The sequence below is a fragment of the Acartia tonsa genome, chromosome 10, assembly GCF_053477335.1.
Source record: "Acartia tonsa isolate MP-2025a chromosome 10, ASM5347733v1, whole genome shotgun sequence".
Taxonomy (NCBI): Eukaryota; Metazoa; Arthropoda; class Copepoda; order Calanoida; family Acartiidae; genus Acartia; species Acartia tonsa.
In genome coordinates this window covers 10,167,692-10,188,870 of record NC_137269.1, presented here as the reverse complement: position 1 = coordinate 10,188,870, position 21,179 = coordinate 10,167,692, and the positions used below count along the sequence as shown (strand labels likewise).

General features: G+C 31.7%; 2 protein-coding genes across 4 annotated transcripts in view; both read right to left on the bottom strand.

The window, feature by feature from the left end:
• LOC145329363 (pyrroline-5-carboxylate reductase-like) overlaps window positions 1–21,179 on the bottom strand; it is a 400,948-nt gene that overhangs the window by 292,788 nt on the left and 86,981 nt on the right. The window lies entirely within an intron of this gene.
• The window catches only part of LOC145329359 (diuretic hormone receptor-like), a 117,563-nt gene that overhangs the window by 46,808 nt on the left and 49,576 nt on the right, over window positions 1–21,179 (bottom strand). For all 3 annotated transcript variants that reach the window (XM_080173433.1, XM_080173435.1, XM_080173434.1), the window contains 4 exons: window positions 20,291–20,331; window positions 19,705–19,776; window positions 4,502–4,563; window positions 3,040–3,171 (listed from right to left, as the gene is read on the bottom strand). In XM_080173433.1, the coding sequence (XP_080029559.1) occupies window positions 3,040–3,171; window positions 4,502–4,563; window positions 19,705–19,776; window positions 20,291–20,331 (307 nt within the window). The remainder of the gene's footprint in view (window positions 1–3,039; window positions 3,172–4,501; window positions 4,564–19,704; window positions 19,777–20,290; window positions 20,332–21,179) is intronic.

Below are 21,179 nucleotides of genomic sequence, written 5' to 3'. Positions count from 1 at the left end.
AAGTGGGGTGGGGGCTATAGATTATAATTGGTAAACGTTCTGTCATTCGTTAGATTATACTCTAGTAAGATTGAATGTTGATTGTGCTGTATAAAGTAAAAATGTAAAACATTATATGGAAATAATTTTTCTAGGTAAAATGTATCCTTATTTGAGCAAGGTGCATGCATGTGTGTGTGTGTGTGTGTGTGTATGTGCTATGATGGACGTTTATTCACTTCCCCACAAGTATCCAAGGTCCTTAAGGGAAAAGACAATGTACATTAAATTTATATACACCCGAAATTATGATAAACAAAATTACATTTTTACAGATTAAATTGATTGGTAGTTAACAAATGGTCGAGTTGACATAAGTTTGGGGTCTTATGTTTCCTCCCTCTGTTAATATTACCAAAAAATATCAATAAAGAATACCAACCCTATGCTGGCAATTGGGGGAAGGGGGTGGGGCTATAGCGTACAACTGGTCAATTGAGAAAATTCAATCAAACATCGTTTTTCAGGTTTTTTTTCTCCGTTATTGCCATTTGTAATGGTAAATAACGGCGGCACAAAAGTATAAACAGTTCGGTGTGTCTTGATATATTTTTATAGTTTTTAATATAGGAAGTGGCGAGGGGGGATTTTATTCCCCCCCCCCCCCCAAGAGATAACTGTAAAAACAATTTAATTCTTATCATTTTTTTTTGCTTATTTGTCTTTTGTAAAAATGTAACACAAAGCGGATGTGAAAGGACACCACCATTCTGTGTTGTATCTTGATTCATTGGCTAATGGAAAAATCAATCTTTGTTCTAGGCAAGCACCTTCAGGGATAAGACAATTGACGATAAATTTATGATAACAAAATTGCCTTTATTGTAGATTAATAGTATGGTGGAAAAGTTTTTTTTAAGATAAACGAATGAGGGAACGTGTATATAAAATTTGAAGGACCAGCAAAGCTAAAATGTTGTTAGGTTTTTATAGCTCACCAAAGCTGAGCTGGATCTTTAAATCATTTTGATGGTGCGCCATATCGGGGCGATCCAACTTTCCACCAATGAGAGCACAGCATTGTGTGGAATGCCGCGCTGTGATTGGCCGAAATTTGGAGCACCCCGATATGGCGCACCATTAAAATGATTTAAAGATTCAGCTCTGGTTCCAATCAGGAATAAGTATTTATTTTTGTCTGCCTGCCTCCAGAACAAAATTGGGATCTAGACACCTAGTGCAGTTCACGGTGAATGTTCCTGGTAACGATTATCTACAAAAATCTATGAACTTTAAAAGCTGCAAAATTGGCCAAACGGTGGAACGTTTAGATTATGCTTGGATAAAATTTTAATTCAAAAGAAGGGCTTCAAATCTGGAATAGTTAATACCCAATAATGCACAGACATCTCGCAGTGTACTTAAATGCGCGAAAAAGACTTATTTTACTCGTTTTTTTTTCACTTGAGCTTTCCCTGTGCATCTTTGCCCCTTAGATATTCCAGAATATTTTTTAGTCTTCTTATGAACGTTCAGCCGTTTAGCAGATTGTATTAAAGTTTATAGAGTTTTTGAGATAACCGTTACCAGGACTATTTTACCGTGAACTGCACAAGATCCCGAAATTAGAATTGGTGTTTCTGTGTGTATGTGTGTGTGTGAGAGTCTGGGTGTGCACCAAGGGTATATATCAGGGCTCGGCAGCCGCGTGTCAGCCGCCTGTGAGTCTCAGGTAAATCACCCTTTTACAATTTTGAAAATCAGCTAGAAGTCAAAACCATACCCAATTATGACAATACACATTTACAAAAAAAAATTCAAAGATTCCAAACAGATTTAAATTTGATGCTTAGTTATAGCTTACGTGGGGGTGCCGAGCCCTAGTATATGTCTGTGTTTCTGTGTATTTTGACTGATTTGGTGTCTTTTATATGCATGTAATTTGGTGTTGTTATTTGATTATAAGCATTATTTTTAGGTTTTTTTTATAAATATGTAGTATTTTTCATACTTTAAACAAGACCCTTTTCACTGTAATTAATGTCAATAGAAAAAATAGAATATTTTTTCTCGTATTCATTCGAATCCGGTGGATAGGAACCGGTTCTCATCCATACGAAAAAACTATGTCTAGCATCGAATTATATCCAGTTTTCTACAAATATAGAAATGTACAATCATAAGATTAAAACTAGTTTTTTTAGCCGGTGCCTCCGGCACCTCGGGGCTAAAAAAACTAGTTTTAATCATATAATTGTACATTCTATATCCGCGGAAAGCCGTTTATAATACGATGCGAGAAATAATTATTCTCGTATTCATTCGAATACGGTGAATAGGAACCGGTTATCATCCATACGAAAAAACTATGTCTAGCATCGTATTATATCCAGCTTTCTACGAACACAAAAATGTACAATCATAAGATTAAAACCAGTTTTTTTAGCCCGTGCCTTCGGCATCTCGGGGTTAAAAAAACTGGTTTTAATCTTATAATTGTACATTCTATATCCGCGGAAAGCTGTTTATAATACGATGCGAGAAATAACTATTATATTTTTTTATCTTATCTAATACGCAGTAATTATATAATTTTTGGTTTCAAATTAAATATTTATGACAAAACAGTGGTACAAAATATTCATTTTTTATGTGTTTTTTTTGTTGTTGATTAGTTTTGCCTAATTTTTTTCCTTATCGTAATACTGTTCTATTTTGTGTGGTGTTTTCATGATTGCCTTCAAGGTTTTAGTATTGACCAGGGAGGAAGAGGACTTTGGAGTGTAAATTACATTGGTACCCAAAGTTTTACAACCATGTTATCCTATCCATAAAATAGCATAAAACATGTGGAAGGCCTGTTTTCATCGATTTCATCCCCAAATGATTTCGCTTGGTGAATCGCTGTGCACACCATTGCAACTAACCCTTTGATTTCAAGACTTTTATTTTATGTAATGAGTTGCTTTTGTTTTGAGCTAGGGCATTCCCCCCTACTTTTATCTCACATTTAACATCTTTAGTCATGACGCATTTTAATTTAAAATTATTTACACCTACCAATAAAATAGACGTGAACAGAAATTTCAATTTCAGGTTCCTGATCTGGATCCACAGTCATCTCCGTACAGAAATCATAATCTGTTTTGTTGGCCCAGGTCCCGTTCGCCAGGCACACGCGGGTGGCGTTGTCTACAATGTATAGGACAATAAATTGAAACAAAATTACCCTTTCAGTAGAATAAAATTATTGTTGAAAAGTTTAAACACTAGTGGTTTGTCCCAACAATTCAAGACTTAAGTTATTATCGAATTCCAACTTTGCATGATGATTCATGTGACAGTTAGTTATAATTTAGAACGCGTAGCAGTTCCATGATCATTACCAGAAAGAACGTACGTCCATTTAAAACATGCCAGATTTAAAACGTTTTTTATATTAATTTTTGTATAATATAATTATCCTATTAATTAATAATTTTAGATAATGATTCTTAGGACAACAAGGTACAATATTATGAGCGAAGCATCTTTATAATTAAGTACTAAAAATGTAATTGTGTCCATAAAGAATATGCTGTATTTAAGCATTAAGGAAAATTCATACAATTTTTTATTTAGACTTGTAAATTTATGTTAAGTTATGACACTCGTTTTAATGATAGTTTATTTTTATTTTAGAGCTTCGCTTTATATAGTATTGTCATTCTTGTTACATTTTCTGTACCTCTTTGCATGACACATTATAAAGTTAAAAATAGAGTTTTTTTGAATAACTATCATAATGTGTTTATTTTAATAATTTGTTCTGTCATGTAGTTTTCATTATTATGACACAAATAAAATATATTTCATGTCGAGTGTAATTTTTTATATTTTCCCTGAAATTAATCAATTATAGAGGATGACAACATTCATAAAAGCGAAGCTTTAAAGTCAGACGGTAGAACAAACTAACGAATATTAACGCCATTGAGTGTCATAACTTGATATGAAATTAGGACGTTTTTTAGATTTTATTATATATAATAATATATAGTATAATGTTATACCTTGTTGTTCAAAGAATCAATATTCTAATAATTGTTCCAGACATCATCATGCAATGTTTGTAATTGATAGGACATATGTACAGAAGACGGACCGACACAAATTATAAAAAAGATTCACTTTTAAAAATAAAGACTGCTGCATGAAATATAATTTTTTTTACAATATCTAATTATACAGCTTCTAGCAGCGCAGCTATCTAATGAGCAGGATGTTTATCCGTCCATTGCAAACTAAATGTTGTTTTATAAAAATGTACCTGAATAAACTCATATGTCAAATAAAATTACTTTTGAAATTTAATTCTTAATCTACAAAAACTCAAATACCTCTTCTAAAGCACCGCCTAAATCATTATACTACTTTGAAAGAAAGAAAAAGTGAAATAACTGCTTACATTGGAATATATGGACATACATACAGACAGACTATAAGTGAATATAGAGTAGGTATTATATTAAAAATACTTTACCTTTAGCATAATATCTAGTTCCATCATACATTTGCATACATGGGAATACTGCAGTCTCACCTGGCATAGTCATTACAACATTTTTATACCTGGATAATGTTCAAGGTCTTTTTAAAAGTGAAGCTTTTCTCTAAATTGGAGAGTTCAGTGTGTCCGTAACGGTAAGCTCTTATTGTTAATTTAGGTATTTTAAATTGTCCTATAGATTTCATGCTCTCTCTGTAGTAGTTAGGTAACACTTAGAAAGCGTAACAACTCTATAATCGTTACCAGAATGTCCGTGCCTTCATTTAAAAAATGTTGATTTTCAACTTTTTGGGGAAAATTTTTTTATATGATAAAATTATCCTACTAATCGGATTTTTTGAATACTTTTTCCTAGGACAACAAAGTTATACAGTGAATATGCTAATCATCTATAATCAAGTCTAATAATGTATAAGTATAGAGTATCCTGTATTTAAGCAGTTTGCAACAATTGTTTAGACTTATACATTAAATACTGCTTATTTAGTTGTGTATTCGAGTGTTAATGTTCGTCTGTCTTACAGTTTCAGAGCTTCGTTTTTTGAATTATGGATTTTTTAATCCCTACATTGATTTGCATAAATAAAATACCAATTTCTGCTTTATTAGTTGCTTAATAGTTTTTTTACTTTATTTTTTAGCATTGTGTGTTTTTTAGGACGAATGTTCTTTGCTTTACAACTTCTACAACTAGTTTTTATCACATTTTATTTAACAATACGCAATCTTTCAAGATTCTAACGTCCCACCACCTAATTTTTTTGAAACAAAAGGCAAAGCAGCTAGTTTTACAGTAGTTTAATTCACGATTTTAATTTTACTGGACTAAATAAAAAGACTATAAAATGTAATTATTGCAAAATTTCAATGAAAAACGATTAAATTAAAGAATGATTAATGTTACTGTACAATTTTTAAAAGCGAAGCTTTCCTATAATTAGGGTCCTAAAAATGTAAGTATGTCCTTAACAGTATCCAGTATTTGAGTAATTTTACAACAAATTTACTTACAATTTTGTTTATACTTATATATTTATATTCTGCTTATAAAGTTCTGACACTCTCCAAATGTTAATGTTCGTTCGTCCTTCCTTTTTATTTTAGATATTCGCTTTTCTGGATGTTGTCATCCTTGTTAAAAGATAATTGAGGAAAACTAAGCTTAATGTACAAGGTAAAACATGTCCACAAGTAGCTCAGCACAGCAATTTTAGCTGGTATTATTCAGAATTAATATTGACAATGATATTTGATTAATTTAATTTAAAACAGAGCAACCTATCAATGGTAATGGTCTTTAAAGGTATTCGTGAAATACGGAACAAAGCGGGAGTGTGGAAATGTATGAATAACGATTTATTATAAACGAATTACTATACTTACTCTGACAGAATGACGTACTGACAGACTGACTAAGTGCCCAACTGATATATATTAATTAAATAATGGCTACGCTTCTGAATAGAAATGAATAGGATCGAAGGGAGGGTTAATTCATAGTCAAAGAAGGTGTATCAACTTTTTTTTTATAGCTAGCCGGTTCTTTTAGTAAGTAGTAGATGTAAAATTTTTCATAGAATTCAGATATGCAATCGGTTTTTTTGTAGACCTCTTATTTTTAAGTAATTTAAGTTTTTTTTAAATAAAATTAAGTCGATTTTAAGGTACTAAAATGCAACAAAAAAAGAAAGAAAATTGCCATTATGAACAAAAATATTAAGATCTTTAATTTGATACCTTACTTTTTCAATTCTGTCAGGTAATTATTGAAAAAATCAATTTTTTAAACCCACGAGAATAAAAACTTTGAACTTAATTTTATCATTTCACAGGTAAAAATATGGGTTCATATATACCTTTAGAATCAGAAAAATATTACAAATCCATTGTAAGCAAAATTGAAAAAAAAAGTTTACAATATAGTATATAAACTACAATAAAAGGAATTATATGAAAATATCATATTATATTATACAGGCAACGTCTTAATTCTTGAATTGAGTATAAAAATGGGAAGGGGGTAAAGAGGGGGTAAAAAGGGGGTTAAAAAGGGAAGACGAAAGTGTTGCCTGAACAAAAAATATAATTGGCCATTTGTTTATTTTTTATTTATTTTACTTTTTTCAATTTTGCTTACAATGGATTCGTAATATTTTTCTGATTCTAAAGGTATATATGAACCCATATTTTTTTACCTGTGAAATGATAAAATTAAGTTCAAAGTTTTTATTCTCGTGGGTTTAAAAAAATCAATTTTTTCAATAATTACCTGACAAAATTCAAAAAGTAAGGTGTCAAATTAAAGATCTTACTATTTTTGTACATAATGGTCATTTTCTTCCTTTTTTTGTTGCGTTTTAGTACCTTAAAATCGACTTAATCTTTTTTAAAAAAAACTTAAATTACTTAAAAAATAAGAGGTCTACAAAAAAACCGATTGCATATCTGAATTCTATGAAAAATTTTACATCTACTACTTACTAAAAGAACCGACTAGCTATAAAAAAGTTGATACACCTTCTTTTGTATACATTTAATAATAGTTATTTCTTTCATCGTATTATAAACGGCTTTCCGCGGATATAGAATGTACAATTATAACTGGTTTTAATCTTATGATTGTACATTTTTATATTCGTGGAAAGCTGGGTATAGTTTTTATTATAAAAATTTATTATATGTTAAACCCAAAGAAAACGTACATAGATAAATATAGAAGAATGTTTTAATAGCTTATTTGCCACTGATATATAAATGTTATATTAATCATTTGACAGAGGAAAATTTTAAGAAACCTTTAAGGATTGACATTAAATTGTTATTGGCATCCTATATTTTATCACTAGAACCATAGGATCAGTAGGTATATTCCCTGAATAGTAGAATCCGATCGGTTTGGTGGTTACCGAGATCTCAAGGGACATACTTTGTATTATAGATGTTTCAGTTAAAATATAGTTTCAGATAAATTTCTACAATGATCTATGGGTATAATATGCATTTAACAACCATTTATTGAATTAATGCACTAAGAATAGCACTCGGGCATGAAACAACATTTTAAATTAAATGGCCTAACCAACTTACCCACACAGAAGTAAGAAATTTCCAGTATTTCCGTTAAAAAATTCTCTAGATTATACCCAGTTCTAATTCAATCTGAAAAATCATGTATTTTATTTTATCATATTATAGCCAGTTTACTGTAAAAATTAAAATAAAAACCATAATATTTAAACCAGATCTTTTAGGCTCGAAAATTTAATTGTTGAAAATTGACTATAATATGGTACGATCCATTATTTTAAGTTTGGTGCAGAATTAGTTCAAATCCAGCGGATATTAATCGGTTTCGAAGCCATCTGGGAAATTTGTTATCCCTTATAAAAATAAACTTATATTTTTGTACTGATTATGGTGATAGATAACAAGTAGTCTTAGAATGTACGCAAGCTTTAAAGTACAATGATAAAAAAATGCTGAATCAAAAAATGTTATTGATATTTGATGTTAAAAATATATTTTTGTCGTACGTTCTGTTAGATAAAACTTTTAAAACATATTTGTATATGAAAATAAACACTATATGTACAGAATTTATACTGTACAAAGTGGAACATTTGAATTTCCTGTCACCGTGATTACTACCTTCGTCGCACCAAATATAATAATATGTAATATTTTTCGACAAACAAGGACAAGTTTATCCAAAAGCAGCGCAGCAATAACAAGCTAAACAACATTTAAGCCAAAAAATGAAAATTAAAATATTATACAGTAATTTTTTTTCTTTTTATTGTGTATTAACAATAAAGAATGAAATAACTAAGTTTCAGACTTCTATTTTAAGTCATATTTTTAAACTTCAAAATCAGTAAGTAAATAAGATAATCATTCAGGTAACTTTCTTGATAAGGGCGTTTTTTCCTTCTAATTCAAGTGATCATCTAGATTAGCCAGATTATTTTCCGTTTGCAATGGAAAGCGGTACTCTAATAAATTGCGCCTGTTTATGGGCCAAAGCAATCCCTAAAATCATTTTCAACGACTCTAGTATGCTGCGGTGTGGTCCTGACTCGAGTATGACACTTCCCCGACAGCTTACAGGCACGATATCATTAACGCTAATGCCCAGTATTGATTGGGACATACAACTGACTTTCCATAATTGTAGAGTAGCTGTTAATATTATCACAGTAATCATCATTTACAACTAATAAATTATTAGCAAATAATGTTACTATTAATGTGGAGAAAAACAACTCCTGTGTTCCTATTTTTAGACTCAAACTGTAAATACATTTTTATATATGACAAGGTTTATTGATTTACTTCAACACACACACACATACATTCTCTCACACACACACACATAAGTTATTGGATTGGGCCTTAAGAATTATTGAAAAATTAATGTGTTATACATTGTAGTATTACTAGCGGATTCGCCCCTAGCCTCTAGGGGCTTTGCCCCAAGAGAAGATCAAAAAAATTTTTGGCGAAATTCGTAAAAGGACCAAGAAAATCTTCTGCATAAAAAAGGACCAAGGAAATCTTCTGCAAAAATAAAGGACCAAGGAAATCTTCTGCAAAAAAAAACATTTTCATTCCTGGGGGGGTTGGGGGTGTCCCACCCCCCAAGAAAATAGCTTAAAATCACCACAGGACCGATAGTTATATACCCTGAAGAGTAGAATCCAATCGGTTCAGTGGTTACCGAGATCTTAAGCTTCAGACAGACGGACGGACGGACAGACAGACAGACAGACAGACAGACATCAAGCTACTTTGTATTATAGATGTAACCTAATGGTTGTATAGGTTTGTATTCTAAAATTAAATAAGAATTAAAATTTTAATAGTTATTCATCGCATCAAATTATAGACAGCTTTCTGCGGATATTAAGATAAAAAATTACAATATTAAAACCAAGTCCCGTGTTCAGAAAACTTGTGTCCATTTTATAGTTATCATTTTAATATTCGTAAAAAATACTCTGTAATACAACGCATACAAGATTTTTCAGTATGGCCAATAACCGGTTCTAATCCATTGTAAATTTTAATGATAGACTGACAGATAAGTAAATTACAAACTTAGAAGTTTGATTGAAATTTCATTTTACTCTTATAAAATAAGAGCATTTTTTTATTATTTTTTTATAGTTTTGTTCTTATACCTATACTGAAAATTGTATTGGATCATTAATAATATAAAAAAAAACTATTAATAATTCATATTCTATCAAAAGAAAAGGAAAAAGTAATTTTTCTCTGAACTTAACAAATAAACAGAAATGGTTTTGTACATTTTAATTTATATAAGTATATCTTTATTTAATCAAAGATTGATGAAATTTTTGTGTGTAGATTTGTTTAAATACTGATCATCTATTATATGCAGTAAAGGATTTTGAACGTGGATATTATGACAGTGGAAAAATTGTCGTTAATTTAGGCTGCTATATTTCTTGTCATTTATTAGTCAGTTTGTTCATCCAGTAGGAGAGGAGGGGATAGAGTAAAGGGGGTAGAGGGGGAAATCAAAGAAAATTTCGTCCTTATTCTATAGGGGGATTTATTTTTGCCCGCTACAATTTTCACTTGATTAGAGTACATGATAATCTGGTATAAGATCCAGGTAGTAATAAATCCATTTATTCAGTACCTACTATACCCAATACCCATATGACTCTTTCTCTCTTATGCTAAATCATTTTTTACATTTTTAAAAGCGAAGCTTTTCTATAATTAGGATCGGTCCGTCCGTCCGTACGTCTGAGATGGATAGCTTTTTTCGTTAATTTAGGCATGTTAGAATTGTCCTATCGATTTCAAACATTGCATGGTGATTTCTGTAGTAGTTAGGTACGATTTAGAAAGCGTAGCAACTCTATAATCATTACCAGAATGTCCGTACGTTTATTTTTAACATGTTGATTTTTCTACTTTTCTACTTCAAATTTTATCCGATTGATTTGATTTTTGGTATATTGATTTCTGGGACAAAAAATATCAATATTATAAGCGAAGCAACTCTATAATCAAGTCCTAAAAATGTAAGTATGTCCATAAACATTATCCTGTATCAAGCAATTTTTGAACAAATTAACTTACAATTTTGCTTCGACTCTTATACATTTATATTCTGATTATTCAGTTCTGACACTATACATGTGTTAATGTCCCTTTGTCCTACCGTTTCAGTGCTTCGCTTTTATGGATGTTGTCATCCTTGTTTGTTAAGAGCTTAGCTACTTATGTATATTGTCATCCCTTTTTTAATGTCCATTTTGCAAAAAAAAGACTTTAACGGTAAAACCCATCACAATATTGTTATATCAAATTTATTTACATTTAACAAGGATGACAACATCCAAAAGTAGCGAAGCACAAAAAAATATGTAATAGACTAAAGGACAAAGATATTTATAAGCAGATGTGCAGGAAATAAAGAGAAAGTAATATGCAAAAACTCAAAGAAAATCACGAAACCTTTAAAAAATGAGGTTTATGTCTTTTGAAGCAAGACCAACAGACAGTCAGCCAAAACAATGTGCATTCAAGGTGCGGCTGTGTCACAGAAATCTCCACTAAAAATTTCAGCTGTCTTTTTTCAATAGCAACACAAAAAAATCACATTTTCCCACATATCAGCATTACAAACTGACTGACAAACAGATAAAGTAAATTATAGAGTAGATACTGTATAAATAAATTGGGGATAAATAAACAATTGCCAGAGTTATTTGTCCATTTATGAATATCATAAAAGAATATACGTAGAAGTAAATCTTTTCTAGGAAAAAACAATTTACTTATATCCATGCTTTGCTTATCATGTAGAATGCACAGTAAGGGCGTAGCTATCATTTATACACGGGTGGGTACAAAGCTTTTTAAAAGTAGTTAAGCCATTCTATAAATGATCGTCTTAGGGCGTTGCTCCAAAAGATCAACTCTACAAAAGACCAGCACCTGCAAAAGACCAACTCTTCAAAAGACCAGGTGTTGTTCTTTTGTAGGTGTTGGTCTTTTGTAGCAACGCCTAGTTGGTCTTTTGTAGAGTTGGTCTTTTGTAGCCTGTTAGAAATGGTATTGAGGAATTTTAGATATCTTGGCTGGTGTTAAAGATAAACGAACTAAATTTTTGGTGAAGATTCCCTGAACCAATTAGCATCTAGTATATGATTTATTTTGCCTGGTGATCTGTCAGTCAATGATATATTTTATAATCTTGACAATTAAGTTCTTAATTTGTTTAATTTTAATGAAAAAGGCAAGAATAGGACGATACCCCACCCCATGTACACGCCATTAAATACAGGTCTAATATGTATAAATGTATATTATATAATAAAAGATATACAATTGTTTTTCCTATCTCCTTCTCTCCTACTAGACAGGGCATGACAGCCGCAAATCAAGTACTTATTTATTTTTTGGGTGGGTGGTGGGGTTTATCGACCCCTTAACCCCCTCCTTTCAAACCATTAAATTTTTATAACTAAAGCCAAGAAACAAGACAAATCCCAACCACTATTTAAAAAAATTCGATTGTTAACAAGTTAACAAATTTTGGTTTTATGTTATAGTAAATCTAAGTTAAAGTCTATATACTAGCATCTATCTACATACACCCTATACCATAAATGGAGAACCCAAATATACTAGGGGCGAAGATAATATTACAACCATAATAAACAATCTAGACATTGCTTATTGTAAATGTTGTTTATTTTTCATCCGATAACAGATTTTTGAAATCTTGCAACCGCAGCCAAGCAATTGGTTTAAATAAGCAGTCGTCTCCAAACTACTATTTCTTAAAATTCTAAAGTTACAAGTAATGCTGCTTTATTGCATATGGACGCTAAAAATCATACGCTGCTTAGAGTCAAAAAGCCACCTTATTAACTATAATATTATATTCAGCCGCGGCAGTAGATTAAAATTATGAGATGGCAGATGGGATACTAGCCGCAATGCCAGCAATCCATCTTTTCTGCAGCAGCCGCTAATTTCTTAAACAGCATTCAGCGGTCATCGGCTACCCTGAAAATGGCGGCTACCGTTTTCTGCTACTAGACTATAAAGAATGTATTAACCTTTTATGATATTGAATAAGAATAAAAACTATGTTTCTGTATATACTTTACACACAATGCTTGCTTTTTGTTTATTTGGGACAAAAATATTATGATTTATATTTATATAAAAAATGAAGCAAAAACTATTTTTTTAAAAAATATTTGTAATTTAAGTTTGTTCAATATTCTGTAAAAATCTTGCTAATAAAGTGCATGACTAAAAGCTAAAGCCATCCATCCATTTAATTACACAATGTTTGTTTAGAAGTACTAACTCATCATACATGTTAATGTAAGTAATTTTTATCCCAGTGTGAGATGCAAACAAAGTAGTATTATAGGTACCAGGATATGTAAACAATTTACCTTCTCAATGCAACCTCTAGGCTCTTACAATGTTTAGAATATTTTTTTATTATGTTTATACTATTATCTTAATTCGCCCCTAGTATCTTTACAATAAATAATAATTATAATAAAATTAATAACAATCTAAAACTAAATTTTGGCCAATTTACTATTGAATTTTAAGATAAAACAGAATGTTAAGAGCTATTTTTATCAAAAACAACTCATTTTTTTTTTTTTTTAATTGCGTATTTTTACTTTTTAGTTGATTATGCTAGGAGTAAAAATGCTCGCCATAGAAATCTAGAACGCAGATATATCAAACATATAATACATGCATTATCAGAACAAGGATAACAACATCAGTAAAAGCGAAGCTTAAATAAACAGTTTTGAAAATATTTTTGCGCAGGGAAAATGTAAAAATTATCATATTGGGGATTATATTGACTCTTGAGAGTAACCAGTTCGCCAATAGTGTTATTTTGTTAGTCATAATTGGGGAAGAGGGGTTGGGGGTGTAAACTAAATTATCAATAATTGTCCTATATCTGAACAAATGGCTATGGCTATGAAATTGTGAATTCATGCACTATTCAAAGAATAGTTGTCTATCGCATGGTATTATAGACAGCTTCCTGCGGATATTAAAATTAAAAAAACAGTTTCGTGAGCTCCTAGGGGCCGAAGTCCCAAGCTAAAAAAAACTGATATTAATTTTATGATTTTTATTTCATTATCCATAGAAAAATGTCTATAATACGATGCTATACATGATTTTTGAGAACCCTTTTCTAATACAGCGGATATTAATCGGTTTCGAAGCCATTCTGAAAAAAGATTTCCTTTTTTTATATTTGTCATTATTATTATGAATATTAAGGTAATTATGTGGAATTCAATGTAATAATAAATATTATTTGCTTTAATACATTCTTATATAATTTTACCATTTTCTATGTATATAAATGAATGTTTAAAAATGGCAGTCAAACAAATGTCATTATAACATTGGTGCAGGTGATGGGTTCGAATCTCGACCCAACCTGTGTCATATCCAAATACGCTTTATGCTTATACAAGAGAAAAACAGGATATATGTTTTGAAAAAATGATAATTGATCTTATAAAAATGACAATAACCAAAAAGGACATAGCTAATTTGTCGCTGATTTAACCCTTTAGTGAAAAACTACCCAAAACAATGAAAATTACAACCAAGAGCTTATTATGAGAGGAAAATTTTTGAATTTTCGTCTGCTAGCTAAAGGGTCCTTGCTATTTTGGGGAGGAAGTTTTCTGTAATATACATCTATATGTACTTATACATTTATTGTATGAATGAAAACAAACAAAAAGAGTTTTTCTTTGTTATATAATTTACATCATTGCATGAGTGTTTTTTTTATTAATCTAATATGTAAAATGATAGATGTAGTAGTATTTTTCTGGGATCTAAAGGGATAAGACAGTGGTCAATAAATTTTAAGTACATCATCAACTTACAGACAAAATTAGCCCTTCTGATGATTAAAATCAATGGTTGAAACGTTTGGACACCAAAGTTTTAAACTAACAAATTAATATTTAGCAAAAGTACCCAAAGTTTCTTAGCAACAATTGTTATAAAACTTGGGTACCAGTGTAATAAACAGCCCAATGTTTCCTCCCTCCCATGATTATTATCTCATCATGTCTGCATAGTTATCGGTGTGCATTCAAGTCCGCCATATTATTAAATCCTTCATATTCGCAAAGAACCAGAGCGTTAATAATTCACAATAAATGAGGAAGGGAGGGGACATTGGACTTTAATTTATACTGAGCTGGATCTTTAAATCGTTTCAGTGGTGCGCTAGATCGGGGCGATCCAGAGGTGGTCCGGTGGTCGTTGAGTGTCAATGCCGCGCCAGTATCGCGCCACTGGGCGCGCTGGTTCGCCCATGCCATTTTGATTTAAAGATTGATATCTAATAATATCTAGGTGCGCCGATCTGGATCGCCCCGATTTGGCGCACCACTAACTGATTTAAAGATCCAGCTCTGGTATCTAATTCTTATATGATCTCTTGCGTTTGTTCAATGCTTAAGATACATGCATTGACTTTTAAGTAGTGGGTTGAAACAAACTGTGTCCAATTTTTCAACTAATAACGAAAGGGGTAATAATAAAATTTTGTGTATCATCAAAGGGGATGTGCATCAATTATTATCAATTGTCTTATCCTTTAAGAGCACTAGAATTGTTTATCAAAGAATGAGATTAAAAAGCAAATAGATCTATAGTATAGATGTATATACAGACAACTACCTCCCTTCCTTTTTCAAAGACCTCTTTCGTCTGCTGTTAAATTATTTTCTGCTACTTGGCTGTGTTAATATAAGTGACACCATTGGTTATTTTCAATGACCAATTAGAAAGGTTGAACAAGGCGGTTGCAATGGGGAGATACAGTTATTTAACCCTTTCTCCCTCTAGTGTTTTACTTTAATGCAAAAAATTATGCGGTGCGATTTCTTGATGCTGTGAGGAAGTTATTGCACACTAAGTTAATCTTGATTAATATCTCCCAAAGTTGTTTTAATCCATCATATCAACAAGTAGTGCTCTGTCTTCAAACTTGGTTATCAGTACAAGGAAAATTGGGCATAATTAGAACAGCATTAATTCATGCTAATATAAAACAAGTATAACAAGATTCGTAAGTAAAGTAGCGAAGAACACTTGTTGAGTGTCAAAAATTAATAAACAGAACGTCAATTTAAAAGTCTAAACAAAACTGTATATTATCTTCTTGTAAAATTGCTTAAGAACAGGATTATGTTTCAGGACAAACTTACCAGCTTATACCAATAACGAAATTAATTCAGAAAAAGTCACGAAACCTATACGTGTTTTTCAGCTGTCGTTGGGGGGCAACACATCGTAAGATTGACGACCTCTCCATTTGCCCCCCAAATATTATTTTAGTTTTTTTTTCGCTTGTTGGTTATACCTTATACCTGCAAACTTACATTTTAGGAGTTGATATAGAGATTCTTCGCTTAAAATATTGTAATTGTTGTCCCAGGAATCATTGTTAGAAAAAATGATGAATGATTAACTCACAAAAATATTGTTGTTGAAGTATTTTAAATGGACGTACGGACTTTCAAGTAACGATTACAGAGTTGATACGGTTTCTAATTCGTACCTAATTGTTACAGGAATCTTCCTCCAGAGTTTGAAATCAATATGACAATTCTAATATACCTAAATATATGTAAATAGCTAACCCATAGACGTCCAAGGGGGGGGGGGAGATAATGGGGCGATTACCCCCCCCCCCAAATTTTTTTTCATTTCCCCCCCCCATTTAAAATTTACCCCTACCCTCGGGGTAGAGGTTGAATACTAAATATTTAATAAAATTTAAATTACCCCCACCCAAAAAATTTTACCCCGGGGGTAAATTTTAGGGGGGGTAAACAAAATTTACCCCTGCCAACAGATTTCAGGGGGGGTAATTACACCCCCCCCCAAGCAAATTTTACCCCCGGGGTAAAAATTTTTTTTTTTGGGGGGGGGGTAAAAAAAATTTTGGCGCCATTTTAACCCCCCCCCCCAAAAATACGATTTACCCCCCCCTTAAATTTGTTTACCCCCCCCCTTTTAATTTTTACCCCCCCCCTCCAAAAAAAAAAAAGCTTGGACGTCTATGAGCTATTCGTATGTACTTACTCTAATTGTATAAAGCTTCCCTTTAAAAAAGTGTTGCAAGAAAATGATTTAATCTGTACATAAAATCAGGAAGGAAAAAACCAATAAAAGGTAATTTAATCTTCACCTCAATCTTTACAAAACCATTTACAAAGTCTACATATAATATATATGAACAATTTACATACAAGAATTGGATGAAGATTAATTTGTCGTCAATTGTTCTATTCCTATATCCCGGGAAACGAGATATGAACCTTTTTTTGTTATTGGGATAATGGAATTGTATGTGATCGGTAGAGACAAAATATAATAATCCATCATTCACAGGGCCGGGATATTAAGGGATTGAGAAGAAATTGATATGCATCCCCAATGTTAATATCTTAAACTTTTAGTTAAAGTACCCAAAGTTTTTAAGACACCGAATAAGGTAAAGTGGTTATTAGGGTTGGGCCGGATATCCGGTGTGGCCGGATAGTTTCAATATCCGGTATCCGGATATCCGGTGTGGCCGGATATCCGGCCGGATAGTTTCAATATCCGGTATCCGGATATCCGGTGTGGCCGGATATCCGGCCGGATAGTTTCAATATCCGGTATACGGCCGGATATCCGGCCACACCGGATATCCGGCCCAACCCTAGTGGTTATAAAACTTTGGGTACCAGTGTAATTACCAGCCCAATGTCCCCTCCCTCACTGATAATTTATCATCTGCCTAACAATTTTCATTTATTTTTCTTACACAAACAATAAAAAAGTAGGCAATCGTCTCTTTCAGTAGCGTAGCAATGCATATATCTTATGGACGTATGGGCACAACTTAATTTTGGAGTAACTGGGCTACTAGATAAGAATAACACCATTAATCTAAGCGATGCGAAATAGATTAAATAAATAAAGTTTCAGGAATCACCAGGCTAACTTTAGAAGACGAAGTAAGTCCCTCACTGACGTCATAAAAAATGAGGAATGAGTAGAGGAGGAGTGGGAAAGAAAACCTCTAAAAAAGATATAATCCCACGTTTTTATGACGTAACATGCTAATTTTTGAGAGACTTTCTACGTCTTCCTAACTTTACGCTAAACATATTTTATTTGAGATTTTTTCTTTCCTATGCTGGGTGGAGGTAATTACAACTTTAATGAGATTGATTAGATTTCAATTATCCTTCAACCTAAATAAATATCATACATTTTTGTACATCCCATATAAAATAGAAAATGTCCCCAGAAATGTAAATCAAAATAATAAAGGTTTTCAGAAAATCTTACTAAACTATTTTTTTGTAATAATATTAGAAAAAGTGTAAATTATCCCAAATTCCATTAATGGTAATTTACCTATTTGCTAAATTGGAATTAATTAGATCACGCTCAAAATTAGATTTTATATTATTACACCCAGGGAATTTAATTGACGATATATATACCTCTGGATTATGATCCGTTCTGTAAATTAAAATTATTGGCGAAAAAGTTTGTGTATAAGGGAGGGAGGTGCCATTGGACTGTAAATTTTACTTGAACCCAAAGGTTTATAAAGTTTTATCTAAGGCTCAAAAATATATAAACATTTTATCATCCATTGTCTTATCCGTTAGTTTTATTTTACTTAAGTACTTGTAAACCCCATTTAAAATTTAAAGAATTTTTCCATTATGTAAAATAAACATTTCAATATAAACCTAGTAGAGTTATCTTGCAAATAAGTATGTCAACATCAGGGTTTCCAGGGATAAGACAATGGATGATAAATTGATATACATAACCAATCATGATAAACAAAATTACCACCCCTTCTCTACGAAGACGAAGAAAATCCCTCAACAAAATCTGCATGTTACGTCATAAAAACGAGGGATTATCCATCTCTTTTTCAGGGGTTTTCTTTCTCAACCCCCCTCTCCTCATCCCTCATTTTTATGACGTCATTGAGGGACTTTCTTCGTCTTCTTTCTCTACATACCCAATTGGAAAACTACACTTTTTGAGAAAGACTAAACTACATAACTTTTGTGTCACTTTTGAGGAAGACGATTTCTGTGACGTCATATACACATCAGAAAAAAAAGGGAAGGGGGTAAAAAAATCTCTTCAAAAGAGATGGGAGAAAAGGGAATCGTCTTCCTCAAAAGTGACACAAAAGTTATGTACTTTAGTCTTTCTCCACATTTTTTGTTTGGAAATTGCTAGAATTTATTGCTTAATCAAGATTTAATAAAGGTCCCCAAAGCCAACGAATAATACACTAAACTTTGGAGACCATTATGAATTAAAATTTAATGTCCCCTCCCAGACTACCTGGTAATTCATCTAGAGTGGTCTATGTTATGTCAAGATAAATATTTCAATTTTCATAAAATTCTTTCTAGTCATGGTTTAAATTTAGTCTTAGAAAACGTTTTAATATTATCATTTAAGATGATATCAAACATTTAATCAAATATTTCAATTTATTATCCTTATTTTAAAGTAACAGGATGTGTTACTTTATAGTAAAGCTTCTAATATATTGTCCAGGAAAGGTTTTTAACTACTTTTGGGGACGGTTACCTCCAGACTTAAAAGATAAATGGCCCTGGCAAAACTTACTGGGTCATCCAGGTACAGAACAACTTAAGGTCATGCTATAGGTTCGATTTTGAGGGGTTTATATGAAAAATAAAATTGTGTATTTAAATTACTAAATTAAGTCCATACGGATATGCCTTAGTTGTAGAATAGCTCGCTTATTAAGATATTTGGGTATAGGCCCTTTCGTGACAACGTCTCTTAAGGGGCGTTTTTTCGTATTTTCACAGTAGCTTTTAATAGGTTATTTTAGGTAAGTTGATTGCCCCGCAGGGTTAGAGCCACATACAGGGGCTAGAAATAGGAGAAAATCTACAGTAGAAATACGACGAAACACAAGAGGCGTTGTCACAAAAGGGAGAATAGCCAAATATTTTATAACCAAAAAATTGCTTGTTGTTTAAGAATTAAAGCAATATTATAAGCGAAGATAATCAATAATGTTGTAATGTTGTATTCCTTCAAGAACCGGGGGTATACAGGAAGCTTTATCCCAGAGCGGAGGGCACACACCGATGCCTGAATCATGCAACCTAAAATAATTGGAAGATTATTTCCCTCAAAGTGCGCAGTCGATCATAGAAACCCCTCTTGAAATAGATTAATTTCAAGGGTTGGGATTGTTTGTCGTTTGTTTGTGTTCATTTAGGTCAGGTTAGATTTGATTAAAAAATAAGGGGGAGGGGAGGTCGGTGTACTCTTTAGGAACTTCGAGGAAATCACCATTACTTTGAGATTATTTTTATTGTTAAATAACTCTACAAGGTTTAATCTATGATCTTTAAATTTTATATTTGCTGGTATCGTTATCAATAAAGAACATTCAAAAACACTTGATTGCTCTATTAGTTGGTATCATACATATTCTACGACATGTTAAATTCATATTACTTCGATACATTAATAAAACAAACTTATTATAATAATTAAAAAAAAACACATTTTCTTCCTTTGCATTTAATCATCCTTGTTTAAGAAATAAATAAAGTTTTTTTTTATATTAATGATTGTGTACTTTGTAAACCGTAATTAATCTGACCCACTTACCCTGGGAATAGGAATTGCCAAGTGTGGTTGAGTACAGAACACTGAAAAAAAAAGAAAATTAGAAAATTATTTCTCGTATTCATTCGAAACCGATTAATATCCAGTGGATTAGAACCGGTTCTCATCCATACGAAAAAATTAAGTCTAGCACCGTATTATATCCAGTTTTCTACGAATATAAAAATGTACAATCATAAGATTAAAAACCAGTTTTTTTCGCCCGTGCCTCTGGCATCTCGGGGCTTAAAACTGGTTTTCATTATAATTGTACATTTTATATCCGCGGAAAGCTGTTTATAATACGATACGAGAAATAACTATTACACAGATAGCTCAAACAGATTGTTGGTTTTTTTTCTCAAGTAAGGAGGAGTCATTGGAATATTTATTACTCTAGTCCTTAAAGTTTTATGATAACATTTTTTTATTTTTGGCTCAATAACTTTAGGGAATTTTTAATGGATTTGGTTAATAGAGCTGAGTGTCTAAACGTTTCAACCACTAATTGTAATCTACAGATGGGTTAATTTTGAGTGTGATCATTGGGGATGTTTTTAATTTATCAGCTATTGTCTTATGCCTTTAATTCGCTGCTTTTTTAGTAATGCACTCCACTGATGATAAACAAGATTACCCCTTCTGTAGATTACAATTAGTGGTTTAAACTACTTTTGGCTAAAGTCAACTGTGTTAACTGATTAGTCTTTTATACAAAAAAAAGAGATTATTTCCTTATTAATATAATATTCTGGGAAATGAATATTTATAACTAGCGGTTAAGCCCCTTCACAACTTTTATTTCTAAAAAGAAAAAATCAAATAAAACACTTTTTTTATTGGAAAGGTTTCTTTTTCAGGTGAGATTTATCTTGGTGAAACTACACTACCC